At 37.2% G+C, this 16,573-nt stretch overlaps 1 protein-coding gene across 1 annotated transcript; it reads right to left on the bottom strand.

Annotated features, from left to right (window-relative positions):
- Positions 1-343: 343 nt before the first annotated feature.
- On the bottom strand, positions 344-16,573 carry LOC139136438 (uncharacterized). Its single transcript, XM_070704162.1, has 7 exons — positions 16,327-16,573; positions 12,318-12,512; positions 10,888-11,073; positions 3,561-3,722; positions 2,260-2,901; positions 1,599-1,814; positions 344-462 (listed from the first exon to the last, which is right to left on the bottom strand). The coding sequence occupies exons 1-7, from the start codon at positions 16,418-16,420 to the stop codon at positions 344-346; spliced, it is 1,614 nt and encodes a 537-aa protein (XP_070560263.1). The 5' UTR covers positions 16,421-16,573.

The following is a 16,573-nucleotide window of genomic DNA, read 5'->3' as shown; positions in this document are numbered from 1 at the left end:
ATATGGGCTTGACACAGACTCATTCTTGAATGCTTTTTACAGAATGGTCAACCGTCGAGGTCTTCCAAAGTAAGTTCTTTCCGACAATGGTAGCAATTTCCTAGCAGCTGATAAGGAACTCAGAGAATTGGTCAAACAACTGGACAAGGATCAACTCAAGGGGTCCACTGCAAATCAAGGAATAAAGTGGCATTTTAATCCTCCCTTAGCTGCTCACTTTGGTTGAGTTCATGAATCTATGATCAAAGCAGCTAAAAGAGCGATCTACGCCATACTAACAAATGCTTACATAACTGACGAGGAACTTCTAACGGCTGTGACAGGAGCAGAAACACTTATCAATTCACGGCCTATCACCTACCAGTCTGCAAATCCCGATGATGTAACTCCTCTGACACCAAACCATTTTCTTCATGGACAAATTGGTGGAGAATTTGCCGCAGCGTCTGTCGACACTACTGACTACAGTCCCAGAAAAAGGTGGAGGAGAGTTCAAGAATTAATGCGACACTTTTGGAAACGCTGGCTGCGAGAATGGCTACCCAGTCTAAATATCCGGAAAAAATAGTTCACACCACAGAGAGACCTACAAATAGATGACATTTTCCTGGTGATTTCTTCAAATACACAGCGTGGATATTGGCCCTTGGGAATAGTCACCGAAGTACACCCTGGTCGTGACGGACATGTGCGTGTGGTTACAGTGAAAGTTGGAAAGAGTAAATTTCTGCGCCCTGTAACAAAGGTGTGCCCTCTCGAATTTTGAGTGTAAGGACACTAAAATAGACATTTGAAAGACTTTCGAATTCGGACCTTTCAGAATGAAATTTCTACTTTGCAGTATACGCCATTCAGTGACAATTGCCTTTACTATTGGATATTTTGACTTAAAATGTAATTTCCTTAAAGTAAAAAAGTACAGTATCTATTAGAGAATCAATATGTTACACATACTGATTGAGGGGGAGAATGGAGAAAAGGACAATTGTATTCTCCTTTCTATTCTCATTTGCATACTTTACTCTTTATTTGCATATCTGACAAATATAGAGTAAAGTATGCATTTCAATGTCACTCTAAATTTGCATACAGAGATGAAACCACAGTGAAAGTTTTGTCAGACTAGATATATGTGTCAACAAATATTATTGTAAACGGTCTCTTCGCCAGTATATGGCTGTTACACTAAAATGAATTCGTATTATTGGACAATTGGTTGGACAGTTGTTCTTCTTCGCAACAACAAGGGTTGGGTAATTAGAAATCATGACAATCTACATCTTTTGCCTCAAGGTGGCAGCTTGGATCATCAATAAATTGTTTAATATACCCTAAAACATTCGCCAGAAGGGCGCGCTGAAATGGATGTGGCAGGAAATGAAAGTGACAGGAGGTATTTGAAAAGAATGTCAATTTTTTTTCAGATTCCCCCTGGCATGTTGTAATTTTCTCAAGACCCCCCCCCCCGAAATCTCCCGCTGCAACCCCCTCTAGATGTGTTAATGAATGCAGCCTATTTAACAAATCTCTCGTGTTCTTTTCACTCGGAATGAAATGAAATCTAAAGCCGATACCGTCGAATATTCGGTACCACATACCTTTACATTTTGACGTCACTCCAGGTTGATAGTTGACGTAACTACCGTTTGTGCAGGTTATGGTGTCTGCGCCTGCCAGGCTGAACCCCTCGTTACACAGGACTTTGACAGTGCCATTTACACCGCTAACGGGGAAATCCGCCTCGTATCGGCCGTTTGGTATTGGCTCCGGCTCAAAGCATTTCACAGTCGGGACACAAATGATTGTGGAAGTGACTTTGGGATCATTAACAAAGAAAAACTGTTACCAGCGAAAAACATGTTCATATACAAAGTATTAATTAATTTTACTGGTACATGTATGATATGTGTAAAACTTCTTTAATAGTTTGACAGATACGGAAAAAATCCTTTAATTTTCTGTGCGCACCTAAACAGCGGTATCTTGCTTATATTATGTGTACACATTAAAGCAAAATTTTCACAGGTTTGAAAAGAACATTTTGCCAATTATCAATAAAGCCATCAGTATTGTTCAGATACCAACATTATTAACTACGCCCACCTACCTGCCTACCTAACTATACCTACCTGTCCACCTGGCTACCCATCTAGATAACTATCTATACCTACCTACATACCTAGCTACCTACCTACCTACCTACCTAACAACCGACCTACCTACCGACCTACCTACCAACCGACCTACCTACCGACCTACCTGTATCTCTCTTGCACATCATGAGTGCTGTGGTTTCGTTCAGGGCCATGTTGAAGATGTACACTTCGTCGATTAGTCCGTAGAAGTACTGTGTAAGTGTGACCTCGCCTGTTTGGCCAATGCGGAGCGGTGAGTGACCTACAAGTGGCCTCATACTCTCCATACAACAGTTGGAAAATCTGTTTTGCTTTTCCCCGTCGAAATAAAGGTTGAACTCCGTGCCGTCATACGTATACAGGGCATGGTGCCAATGGTTCGACGTCGCTGCTATGTCAACGTAGTCCCGATCGTCCTCCCCCGGAGTAGCAACTCCGGCGTACAGGACCTGGTTTTCGGTGCCCGACAAGACCAGCTCGCTGCCTTTAACATCGCCATAACCTTGAAGAGAAACCAGTCCCTGCTTCCGCAAAACATTGTTCGTCTGCTTGAACCATAGACTGACTGAAAAGTTGTTGTTGGTCAGGAATTCTGTCTGCACTTCCACTCGCCCATCCCCTGTGAACCACGCCGCGCTGCCAGACACGCCCATGTTCTCTGCAAACGACACCGTTTGCACTTGCGCCCCGTCACGTCCATTGCTGCTGGCATCTCGAAAGTCGTTCTCAAAGGGGAAGTACACTGCTATGTACTCGGACAACAAATCTGAAAGTACACATGATATAAAAAGGATCATGTTCAGCCCTCTGTGATTTGTTACGGTGGTTCCGAAAACAAATATTAAACAATATTATTTCCCCCTCTTGCGCCTACCTTTGAAACGGATAACTTTAGGCATTTCGTCTGAGTAGAAAGTCCCGGTGTTGATAAAGGAAAACGATGAGTGGTTCTTTGTGAAACATTAATTCTAAATTTAAACAATTACGACCTCAAAAACATATCAATTTTTCTGTCAAATCTGAAAAATGTAGGGTTAAACAGGTTACGAATAATTTTCTGCAAAACGCAAACAAGCACAGAAAGTTTAAACATTTACGTTCTCGACGCTCTCGGAAAGTGTACATTTCCTCTCCAATATGGAAATGTACGGTTAAAAAAGAAAATTATTTTTTTTCTGGTAACCAAAAACAGGCACCGATCGAATACATCGTATTTCTATCCAGCGAACACATTTCGCTAGAAGTCCAAATGTTTGTCAGTTTCTGTCTATATATATGATAGAGCGTAACGTGAGTGAGCATTTTCCAATTTAATACTTGTTCTTTTTGTTGCAGTTTATGCTGAAAGATCCATCGCTCGAGGGAGAGCATAGAGGGCGCCCGTGAGCGACGGATCTTTTCTAACTCGCTGATTTCAGTATTTACCTTCACAGACTGGCATCTGCCCGCTCCACTGGCCGTCTCTGCAGAACACTTTGTAATCGTCGCTTGGTGTAAACCCTGCCTTGCACTTGACGATGGCGACACCACGGTTGACATTTGAACCCGTTATTCTGGCGTTCGGCAGAGCTGTCATGTCACAGTTGGCTGAAAGGAGAAAGTGTATTTATATTAAGGGAATCTTCAGTAATAACAGGGGGTGGGCCGGGGAATTCCACTCACACTTGTACCGTAATATGTGACCCTCCCCTATCCCCCTGTATAAAATATGACCCTCCCCATCGTCCGACATTCTAAAACTTAACCGTCACCCAGCAAACGCAGTATTCTCCTCAGGAATAATAACGGTATGAGCTAATTTACATAACAATTGGCTTAAATGTTTTGTTAGTTAGGGACAAATTATAGAAAAGGCTGGTGTTTTTGGAATGATAGTCGCAATTTATCACGCAAGCATTTTCTAAGAGATATTGTATTTCATACATTTGAGGAAGGGTCACCATAATTTGTGCGACTATAAGAAGGCAAGATGTGGCTGATATAGTGCTTCATCCAAAAATATCAAATCATAATACATGGAGTCTGTATCAGGCAAATTATTGACAATTTTACCCAAAAAAAACCACATGAAAATAGGTAAATCTGTGCATTTATGTGCGCTTAATTATTGATATTAATGTTCTGAATTAGACTAAAGTGGTTATAAGTCCATGGTTGTGCAGAAATGTGATTTTTGAATTTCACTGAAATTTTGATTCACTGTACATGGTAGTCTATTTCCAAAATAAAACTAACAATATATTTGCATTTATGTACATTTCATAATTGATATACACTTTTCCGCCCATTGCATACGTTTTTGTCTCTTTCTTTCATCAGTTATACCTGTTCAAGGTGTTTAATGTAGGATACCACTGCATCTTTGCTTGTAAAACTTGTGGATAATGTGTACGTTTTTATAGGAATTGGCATATTTCCTAATCAGGAAATATCACACAGACAATCAAAGGTTTGGCCATAAAATCAGCTTCTGTCAAAAGTGACCCTCCCCTAAGATAAGTTTATAAAACGTGACCCCCCCTTGAACAGTTTTCTAAAAAGTGACCCTCCCCAATTCCCCCGGCCCACCACTCCTGTAATTACTGAAGGCTCCCTAATGTTTCTAGTTGCTGAGCAGATTGTTAACAACAGTTAAAAAGAGCACTTCACGGAGGAATTTCGCATTCGACGAAGTCTATTTCTTAGTAAAATACCTTCACAAAATAGACCAAGAAGAACCATCAATAATCAAAATAAGAGCGTAACTAAAGCCACTCACTGAGTAGGGCAGATAGTTTTGCATTTTCAAAAAGTATTGTGCATGAATTCTTTCCAGCAACATCTCGCGGTTTAACTGCGGTTGAGGCCGTATAAGGTATGCAAGGCCCTGTATCACCTACACATTTTAAATTCCAGGAATCTATTTCAGCAATTTACTGAGAATGGGGACCTTTACATCAAAATATTATCTTTGGATTTCCAGATTTCCAAGCTTTCGTTTAGGTGAAGGTAGCTTGAGCGAAAACGTGATGGGTTTTCTTTTATGCAATGGTGCCTGGAATAGCTCAGCTATTAGAGAGTAACAAGTGACTTTGCAGCCGTTTTATATGGTTTACAATTTGTTGAAACCGCAATAAGCTCATTATCATGACTTCAGATTACTGCTATGTGCAAGTCAACGAGGATAACAGTGTGCCTTTAAACCTTCAGAACTTTATGATACACATTATAGATACTTTGTTTCAAAATGTTCTTGAACACTATAAACAAACACCAGACACACATCTGTGCATGTTGTGTTTATCTAATTGCCTCTGTGTAATACTGAAAATGGTTGTAATTGGCTCTTATCATGGTGTACATTACTCCAAAAGTCGTTGAATAACACACTGAGTGAACGTACTAAGGAAGTTTACTCTCTTGAAGACTTCAAAGTGGCAAAAATGCGATTGTTTTGCCTATATCACGATTAGGACTAATTTAGGATAATTGCATGGTGAAGTCTTGTCTGTTTTATCTGCAAATATAAGCTCATCTGCGTTTCTTTTCAGGTTACACACTTGTTTTCATGAGATATTTGTAATATCTCAACATTCAGCTATAGGGCACCTAACACTTTTGAGAAATTTGAAAAATATGAAAATCCAGTTATCCCAAATTATTCCAATCGTGTTCTTTATGGGTTACCTGAATAGTTTACTTGTAAAACTATATTTGGAAAGATCATAGACAACTGGTCAATTCGGGTAAATTGTTGCTGCAAATCTTGTTACATTCGTGCATTCTGCAAACATTGTTACAAGTTTATCACACAAGCTTATGATGTTAATATGAGCCAGAATTGAATGTTTACAGGTTGATGGATGAATGGAGACTACAGGCAACATCGTAGACGGAGTAAACCAATGAAAATCACCAAAGTTTAGAGTGATATTATTCAATGACAAAACAGATAGAAAAACTATTTTCTTACACACAAAAAAGGGAAAATGCCGAAATAATAACAGGTGTACCCAAAATTACACAAATCTACTAGCATTTTACATAAACAGAACACATTCAGCTACACCAAGCATAGTTGATTATTACTGTATTTCAGCAACTTGTACATGTCCATTTTTCAGTCATTTGTAAAATTTTAGTAATAAATTTCTTATGATTACAATTATTTCAGCAACTTTTACATTTCAATTTTTTCATTCATTTGTAAACTGTTTTTAAAAATAAATTACTGTGATTAAAGTTATTTCAACAATTACATTTCAATTTTCAGTCATTTGTAGAATTACAATAACTTACAGTTATTAGAATTATTTCAGCAACTTCTACATTTCAATTTTTCAATTTTTCAGTAACTTTGGCGCGGCATGTACTGTGTGAGTGTTACTGGCATTGAGTCAAAGGTCGTTAACTGTTGTAGCGGGAGGTTCTTTAATATCGGATGTCGCTGAGAAGACAGCTGGACTCGGAAGAGTTAACAATAAACACGTAACTATTTATTAAAAACACTGGAGAGAGGATCCTGAACTCCTCACGTTACATGGAAATTCGGAGAGCAACCAAAAAGTGGAAAACCTCGCTTTCATTTCCCAAAACGGCGGGAAAGGCAACACAGAACATTGTATCAAAGTTAGAATAAACATGAACGTCATTGGCTAATTTTTCAATGTCATGCGTAGAAACAAATCCTGGTTTTCGATGACGATCGCAATGTGATGTCAAACAAGTTTAGAATCCTATTTAAACATCAAGCTATAGCACGCAAAATATGCACCTTATGAAAACACAATAAAAACACTCAACAATCTTAAACTTTCACGACAAACTTTCACGACAAACTGTATGCTGCAATGTTGCATTATTCATGATATCAACAGTGATATTTTGGAATGACCGAATTTTTCCGTAACAAAATGCCATTTTCCGTCAAGGTTAATTTACTGCCCCGAATTTGTCGTTCCACTCCAAAAAAAACATAATAACCGAAGTATTAGAAATTGTTGCGTAGAAACGATACTATAATTTCCTGTGAGGACCCCGGTAGAAAATGTTGAGTGTGATTCATTCAGTGTGTGTGTGTAATGTACACCATGATAAGAGGGATTGTTAGCTAAAGACGTGAGGAAATTCATTTTCTCCGTAGCCTATAGACCCTATTCGTGGCTTACGGCCTCCGTGCCTCCGACCCCACTCCGGATTGGGGTCGGAGGCACGGAGGCAGTAAGCGACGAATAGGGTCTAGGCTACTTCCTCCGGCGCACACGGTGAGGAATTTGCCACGCTAGGGAAAAAAATATCAAACACGCTGGCTATTTTGCTCTCCTGTTCGCGAGGACAAAAGCTCACGAAAACTCGACTGCACACGAAAGTAAACAAGCTGAGCAAACAGCCTCGAATGAAATTTTTCTCAGCTAATTTCTCTCGTGTGTGGCACGCTTTAGATATTACAAAATTACAAATTATTGCTTTTTTACTACTTATAAAATTCAATAATACAGAAAAGCCGTGAATTTGACGCATCGTACATTTGAATGTCTACTACATGTTAAAGCGTTTTTCCACACGATAATATGAAGCTGATGTGATAATACATAAATTTGTTGGGTTGTTTTCGTCAATTTATTGCGACATCAATCAAAAGACGCCCCATACTATAAAATTGAAACCAAATCAGGAAGGCCTTAACGCCGGAGAGTTATGTAAATTTGAACAATGCACAGTAGAATCAACGTCAATCATTAAAAAGTGACAATGCCAGTATTCATGGAGAAAAACTGACCGGCCGAATACAATATGCGTGTTCTCCTTCGTTAATCTGCCAAAGAGTTTGAATACTCACCTACACTGTAAGGTTAAGTGTTAAAGGATAGAACACCAATTAAACGCCTTTTTGTAACACTTTTTGAACGCGTCTAGACGTTCAGAAATTTAACACTACGTGTTCAACCAACGTTCAATTTTTGAACACACGTGTGCAGATTTTGAGCGCTACGTGTTCATCAGACATATTGAACACCATGGTGTTCCATATCTGAACACACGTTGCACAGGAAATGTGTTCAAAAAATTGAACGATTTTACGCGTTCAAAGGGCTGTAGGCCCCTAACACTTTTTGAACGCATGGACGCCGTTCAACAATAAGTATGTTAAAAGCTAGAACACATGATGCGCGCTTGTTGAACACCTTTAATTTTGGACGTTCACGGGATGTTCAAGCCTTGAAATAACATTACAGACCATTGATATCCAGAAAAATTATTTTATTCTAAAAATACACGAAACATTTCTAGAGTAAAATACAATAATTTACTGTAAAATGGGCAAATAAACATTGCAACTTTGTATGTAAAGTTTGTCAGAGGAAAAAACCCTCAGTGTTAACACCTTCCCATCAAAAACATAAGCAATAAAGACCACCATATTGTGGATTACGTTTTATGTTTATACTTGTTTAAAATGTACAAAAATCATCTGAAAAAGCTCAAAATTTGGAATACTTATTGTCTTGAAAAGACGTATATGTATGAAATGCATACTCCATTTTTGTAAGATGGTTTCTTAAAGACATTTCCTCTTGTATTGACAATTGTAAATTTTGAGGAAAAAAGAAGTTAGTCAAGGCTTCTCTGGCGCACATGGTATATAGTTGTCCACACTAAAATAAACACAACATGACAAGTTGTCAAAGTGTCACAGTAAGGCACAACATGCAGAAAGTTGGGAAAGTTGGTCCTTGGCAGGGTAAAACGTATTTCCTTGTCCAACAAAGTCCTACATAAACAAAAAGGTTTGTTTGTTTGTAATATCTTTAAATAAACCCTGAAATAAATGGGTGAAATTTCAAAAATAAACATATTCGTAAAGACCTTTCAAATTCTGGTGTACCCTGCTACTAATTTTTATACAATTCTTTTTACCAAAAATGGTAAAAATCACCCTTAAAATGAAAAAAAATGAACATTTCATCATAGCTTGAATATATCACATTCTGGTAATCCCTAATGTCTTAAAAATGTCTGAAATGTCTTTAATGTCCTAAAAATACAAAGTTGCAAATTTCTGCATAATTTGAACAATCTGAAAAAGACTATCAGTAGAGATCTATGTCCTAAATATCAAAGCTGTTCGATTAGCAGTTTTGAAAGAGATTTTTCAAAGGTTTTTTGACCAAAAATGACAAAAATTGCCATGAAATATAAAAATTTGAATATTTCATCACAACTAGCACAAATTTGGCTAAGGTCATTTTAGGACATGCTTACCAAATACTGAAGACATCAGTAAAAGAGAAGAAGATTTTTGCCAAAGAATAGCAAAATTAGCCTCAAAAATATAAATTTGCATATTTCATCATAATTTGAACATATCTGATTAGGGTAATCCCTTGGGACCTGTAATCCAAATATGAAAGAATTCGTACAGGCTGTTTTGAAAAAACCTTTGGATGTACAAATTTGGGGGGCAATGCTACACATCCACCTATTTAGCTGACAGCGAAGCTAAAAACCGGTTGGTAAGTACAAGAGACGTGTTGAGCTACAATACAAAATAATCTACGGTTTGGTAGCAGGCTATGATCAACTAAATGTTACAAGGGCATAAGCTTTCAAAGACGTGAAGTCTCCTTCATCAGATGCAAGGGGGAATGAAAAATTGAAGAAGAAAGTGACAGAAAGTTCTGAGTGAAAATTTCAGAAAAATCAGTAACTCAGAGTGGACAATTTTACTCTGAATGGTCTGTCGCTTTCAGCTTTAATTTAAATAAGGGAGACTACACGTCTGTGAAAGCTTATTCTCCGGCAACATTTAATTCATCATAGCATGCTACCAAAGCTTAGATTAATTCAGAACAAAAAATACAGAAATTTATCAAAATTCAGTTACTGACCCTTGGAAGTTTAAATCTACATTAGAGATGAACTGAGGTTCTCAAGTTTGTTTCCAGACAGCAACCTGTACACTCATCTTCTTCATTATCTGTACCACCAGCTTCTTTAACAACTCTTCGATTTTCAGTTAAATCCAACTTTTTACATCCTGCAAAAAATGCAACAATAGGTAATATGGCGAGATGAAACTTTAAATGAAAGACAAGGGGCTGATTAGGTTAAGGAAAAGGGGAGACTTTCATATACAGTGCCTCTCCTCAATACTGTAACAAAATATTTGCTGCTTCTTGTCATCAACTGATTAAAATAAAAAAGCCAAACTCTCATATGCTGAAACAATACATTGTATACTCTACGATGTTTAACTGATGTTTTACATGCGATTGTGTTTACTAAAAGTCATGTGTTAGATGTGATTACGCAGCGATACTATGCAAGGCGTATCGATCGCGCTCAGCTCAAGGCTTATCGCTACCGTTGTGTTGCGATGACCCTTGACCCGAGTGAGATCGATCGATAGGCCATGGCCAAAAGTACCACTGCGTAGTCACAGCTAGTTGTTGGTATAGCAGCCAACTGAAAGAAAAAAGGTTTCTTCACGTAGTTAAGCTATTTCAAGATACAATACAATTAATTTCAAAGGACGATAACATAGATGCTTCAAAAATCTAATACCTTTTACTATTTTGGAGAGGAAACTTACCCTTTCTGGTCTTGCTTCCGCACGATCACGACTTCAGGGTGCGCTTACAAGAAAAATGTCGCAACTTCCGTTTTGATGCATCATGGGATAGGAAAAGACACCAAACTTGAACACCAAGTGTTAAGAGGAGAAGAAAACGTATTCTGAAGTCGAAACCGTCGGATATTCGGTACCACATACCTTCACATTTTGACGTCACTCCAGGTTGATAGTTGATGTAACTACCGTTCGTGCAGGCTATGGTGTGTGCGCCTGAAAGACTGTACCCCTCGTCACACATGAGTTTGACCGTGCCGTCGAAACCGTTAACTGGAAAATTCGCCTCGTACCGACCATTTGGTAATGGCTCCGGCTCAAAACAGTGCGCTGTCGGGACATAAATGATTGAGGAGGTTACTTTCGGATTGTTAACAAAGAAAAATGTCAGCTGCGAAACGCATGTTCAAATGTAAGATATAAATTTATCTTCTCATTACAGTTGCAGGTACATGTATTTCATGTATAAAATGTCCTAGTTGAACAGAAAGGGAATAAAGATTTAATATTTTGTGCGCGCCTATACAATGGTATCTTGCTTACAAAACGTGTACAAATTCAAGCAGAGTTTTAACAGGTTTGAAAAGAACAGTTTGCCAAATATCTTTTCGCAACCATTATTGTCCAGATACCAACATTACTAACCGCGCCTACCTGTCTACCCAGCTACCTACGTGCATGCAAGCATGTATGCATACATACATAGATACATAAATAGATATATACAAAGATACATACATACATAGATACATACATACATAGATACATAGATACATACATACATAGATACATAGATACATAGATACATACATACATACATACATACATACATACATACATACATACATACATACATACATACATACATACATACATACATACATACATACATACATACATACATACATACATACATACATACATACATACATACATACATACATACATACATACATACATACATACATACATACATACATACATACATACATAGATACATACATACATACATAGATACATAGATACATACATACATACATACATACATACATACATACATACATACATACATACATACATACATACATACATACATACATACATACATACATACGTATAGACAATCGACAGCAGACAGATACATTGGTATCTTTCTAGATGTCACTAAATCAACAGTTCCTCGCGATTAATGCTACAAACAAATTTAGGAACGTTTTTACACACACCACACACACACACACACACACACACACACGCCTATATATATATATATATATATATATATATATATATATATATATATATATATATATATATATATATATATATATATATATTATATATATATAGATATATATATATTATCTCGAGGAGGAGATAATATATATATATATTATATATATATATATATATATATATATATTATCTCGAGGAAGAGATAATATATATATATATATATATATATATATATATATATATATATATATATATATATATATATTATCTCGAGGAGGAGATAACATCTCAATCATGAAGTGTATAATTGGTGAATTTCATAATTGACACTCACTGACCGTTACAAACTGGCATCACCGAAGGCAGCCACCCGAATCTGGAACAAGCCATGAGCCTTGACCCCCAAATGGTGTAGTTTTCGTTGCAGGAGAACTCGAGAATTGACCCGAAGTGATATTCGTTGCCTGTCTTGCCCGCTGATCCTCCATAGTCCACTACGCCATTTTGAAGAGATCCTGGGTCTGTGCAGGTTCCTGTTTGACATAGAGGTAGACCCAATAAGAACAGCAATGTTAAGATTTAAAGTACGACTATCACATTTTATAACTCTCGTAATAGGAAACAAAAACAATGTGAATGATATGATAAGATGCTAAGTGAAATAACTGTTAAGAATTTGCGAATATAAAGAAGTTGTTTCTATGGTTGTTGTATATCCGACCGAGCTAAATTTTCTGACATAATCTATCGTTTTTTATCTCTTAATTTCGATGATACCAGATGACAATCATTCATTCTTATATGTACCGTTTAATCAATGCAATATGTATGTGTGAATATGCATATCTAACACGATTGGAACTAATTTGGGATAATTGAATGGCAAAGTAATGTTGATTTAATCTAAAATGTGATCTCATCTGCTTTTCTTTTTACATTACACACTTATTTAATGAGCAATTTGCAATATTGCAACATTTAGCTATAGAGCACCGAACACTTTTGAGAAATTTGAAATATATGAAAATCCAATTATCCCAAATTAGTTCCAATCGTGTTATTTGTGCATGTGTGTGTATGTGTAGGTTGAGAGAGTAGGAAGCGACAGAGAGACATACAGCGACAGAAACAGTGGTAGTAAACAGTGACATACTTTTTTACCGATTAATGTTGTGTGTTTCAAGAGATGGTCATATTGTCCAATATATTGAGATTCACAGTTTAATGAGATCTGGATTTTTTAATTTCTCCTGTATCATTTACGATGTGTCCAACAGATTGGCAGTGAACAGATTACTCCCAATCCACGCTTCCTCCAGAAACTCGAGACTAACACACTTGATATGGAATGAATGTATGTCACAGTCAACATTTTCCCTATCAATTTATCTTGGATAGGGTGTTTATAACATTAATAGCAATTGTATCAACCTCAGCAACACCGATCTGAACGTAGACAAGAAAAAAGTCATCCGCCGGTCGGCTGTGGTTGCAGCATGATTTGCATATGAATCGTGGGCGTATCGTATTCTAAATCGGGCGTGCAAACAAATTCCAGCCGTGAAATATCTTCGGCAAGATATGATGTTAAATGTGTTTATCGTAAAATAGTGGACTTTTGGAAACACTTTACCTAAGGTAGTACGCACCTAGAAAATGAAAGCATGAAACTTTAGCTCGAGCTTTCTTCAGTGAGACTTTCAATCACATTCTTAACACATAACACGATTGGAACTAATTTGGGATAATTGGATTTTCATATTTTTCAAATTTCTCAAAAGTGTTCGTTGCTCTATAGCTGAATGTTGCAATATTAAACATTATTCATAAAAATAAGTGTGTAATGTAAAAAGAAAAGCAGATGAGATCACATTTGTAGATTAAATCGACATTACTTTGCCATTCAATTATCCCAAATTAGTTCCAATCGTGTTACATATAAAGAATAAAACATAGGGGTCAGCTTGCAAATCTTGGTAAGAAGAGAAACAAATACCAAGTATATACCGATATTTGAAATTCAAAATGGCCACATCCCTGTATTAATGTACTACAGTAAAATGAAATTTTACCATATTCGAAAACTAAGATGGTGATTTTTTTTCTTACTTTAAGAGCTTTAAAAGGAGCCCCCAAAATGGTAAGTCAGAAAATAATGGTAAAAACTCAGATTTAGAACAATCATCTGTCCCCCAAGGCGTCTTCAACCTTAACGGCAAAGATACTGTGGCTGGCGAGCAAATTTACGTGACTGTTTTAAGTGAGTTTAAACCTTTGCTCTCCTTTGAAACTCATGTTCAATTAATGCATTTGGTTTGAAATGAAGATGATCTTGAAATGTTGCTATGTCTTCTACATTTACACTGAGTGAAAACTTACAGTAATCAAAGGAGAAACGTCGCAAGGGGGCGGGCTTTTGATTCCGAGAAAAAGTGCAGAAATGCTTTTGTCAACTGCAACTTTAAACTTTGAATGGGCCGTTGCATGAGTTCTTCAATCATAGCTTGAACTGCTTCACCGTACACTGATGTTCATACAGATCTACAGAGCAACCGTTATCTCATTTACAGATGATGTAAGAATATCATCGCTTTTTCTATCATTTTGAAGTGTGAACAAGCATTTGTCGAGAACTGTTTTAGAGTGTCTCAAGATACGGAACAATATAATATCTCTCTCAGACTACAACAATTAGAAAATACGCGATTTCCAAAAGTGTGACATTAATTCACCCCTTCAGCTGACTATCTGCTAGTGGCTAAAGTACTGAAATTTATCAACAAACAAGGAAATGCATTATGTAGTTCCTGTAAAATTCTGCGGCTAATCTTAGAGAAAACGTATTGATGTATGTGTTACAGGACAAAATTAAGATCAGAGAATAAGATTCGATTTTCATTCCTTATATTTTACGAACGATTTTCTTATGAATGAAAATGTGAACATAATGATGAGCATCCAGTCCAACTTTTGTTTTCCTCGAGGCCTGCCATAGTAAAAGAAGAAACGAACCCTGACGACGACTCATAGCGGTCCCAGTAATTTTAGCCTTTAGGCCTTTTAAAGAAAATTCTTTGTTTGTCGTCCTTGGATTATAAAAACGTACCAGCCAGCCAGGGAAAATCAAACACAGACAAAAACAGCAAGTATATCATCATAAACTCAATTTTCATTTGGTTTGTTTTCGAAAAATAATATTTTTATTTATAAGAGTATTAACATTGTGTGGTCTTAATTTTCTTTGAAAACCTGCCAGCACGCGGACGGCAAACAAAGAATTTTCTTTTAAAGCGCCTTATGACGAAACGAATTCATTTACAAAATCCTGCTCTTCCTCATATTTGTGTGAATTAATTTAATACGTGCCTGCACTTTTATTGCAAAAAAAAACCTCGAAACCAGTTCCTATATACTAACAGGAATGTAAGCATAACTGTGAAAGGGATTTTACTAGAGCAACAAAACACCTAAATTTACTGATATAGAAAATTCAAAATGACCGCCATAGAGCAATGTCGTGACATTGATTCACAAAAATCCCTTTTGAAGAAAATAAATACTCTATTTACCATGCAGGCATGAAAATTAGTCTGAAAATCAGGCAGACCAGGAGACAATTGCAGATATTCGAGTGTCTCAAACACAGTCCTTCATGGGCACGCTAACTCAATTATCCTACATTTAGCTCGTTCTCTCTGCCATTACTGCCATTGTTAACGTTAATGCAAGTCCCGCATAAGAATCAGAAATGTTCAATGTGCCGAGGAGAGAGCCATTGGACACGATATGTTGTTCATTCTCAACGACAGACTGCTCGAACGGAAAGGCAAAACGGTTCTGCGCTGGACATACCTGACCTGCGCTTAAATAAAATAGATAGTTGTTCACCTCACCAAGGTCACGGATCCATGATTTAAATATCAATGACGGGCGTGGGACTGCTGTACCTGAATGGTGCTGTCAGCTTTTAGTCTTTTTTTGTAATTCTATTGGTTGCGTGTTCGGAGGTAACTCGAAAAAAGAATTTAAAAATTTGATATATGCACAAAATCTTTTACACCGAGCATAGGCCCAGCTTGAGTAATCGGTGGCCTAGAATATACAACGTGCCACAGTAAGTTTTGTTTGCAAAGCAATGACGCACACTGTACTTGGTCGTGAGAAACAGCACTCAAGAAAGTTCAGGAAAATGAAAGATTTCCTTATCGAAAACGTGATTGGAGAGGGTATGGGTATGAGTGCACATTGAATGAACAAACGTTGATTAAAACCAGTGTGGATACTGCAGTGTTGACCGCTGCAATACGGAAAATTAGGTTAAGATGAATGTTCTAGAAACTATCATACCTGCTACTCCTGAAATCCCAATGACCACGCACAGAACCGAAGACAGCGAAAAAGTCCGAGCCACCTTCATACTGTTTGCCTGAAAGCTACACATTTGAACTTCGGTCTTCTGATTCAAGGTCCCTCTAGGGACCGTGTCTGATTCTTCTCGTCCGATAAGAGGACCCGCCAAAAATCAGTCGAACGTATTCGCAGTGAACTTGTGCGGGACAAAGCACTTGAATTTTCCTATGGCCGACCTACACCA

The sequence above is a fragment of the Ptychodera flava genome, chromosome 7, assembly GCF_041260155.1.
Source record: "Ptychodera flava strain L36383 chromosome 7, AS_Pfla_20210202, whole genome shotgun sequence".
Taxonomy (NCBI): Eukaryota; Metazoa; Hemichordata; class Enteropneusta; family Ptychoderidae; genus Ptychodera; species Ptychodera flava.
Note: the sequence above shows the minus strand (reverse complement) of the source record. Positions and strands in the feature narration are given on the sequence as shown.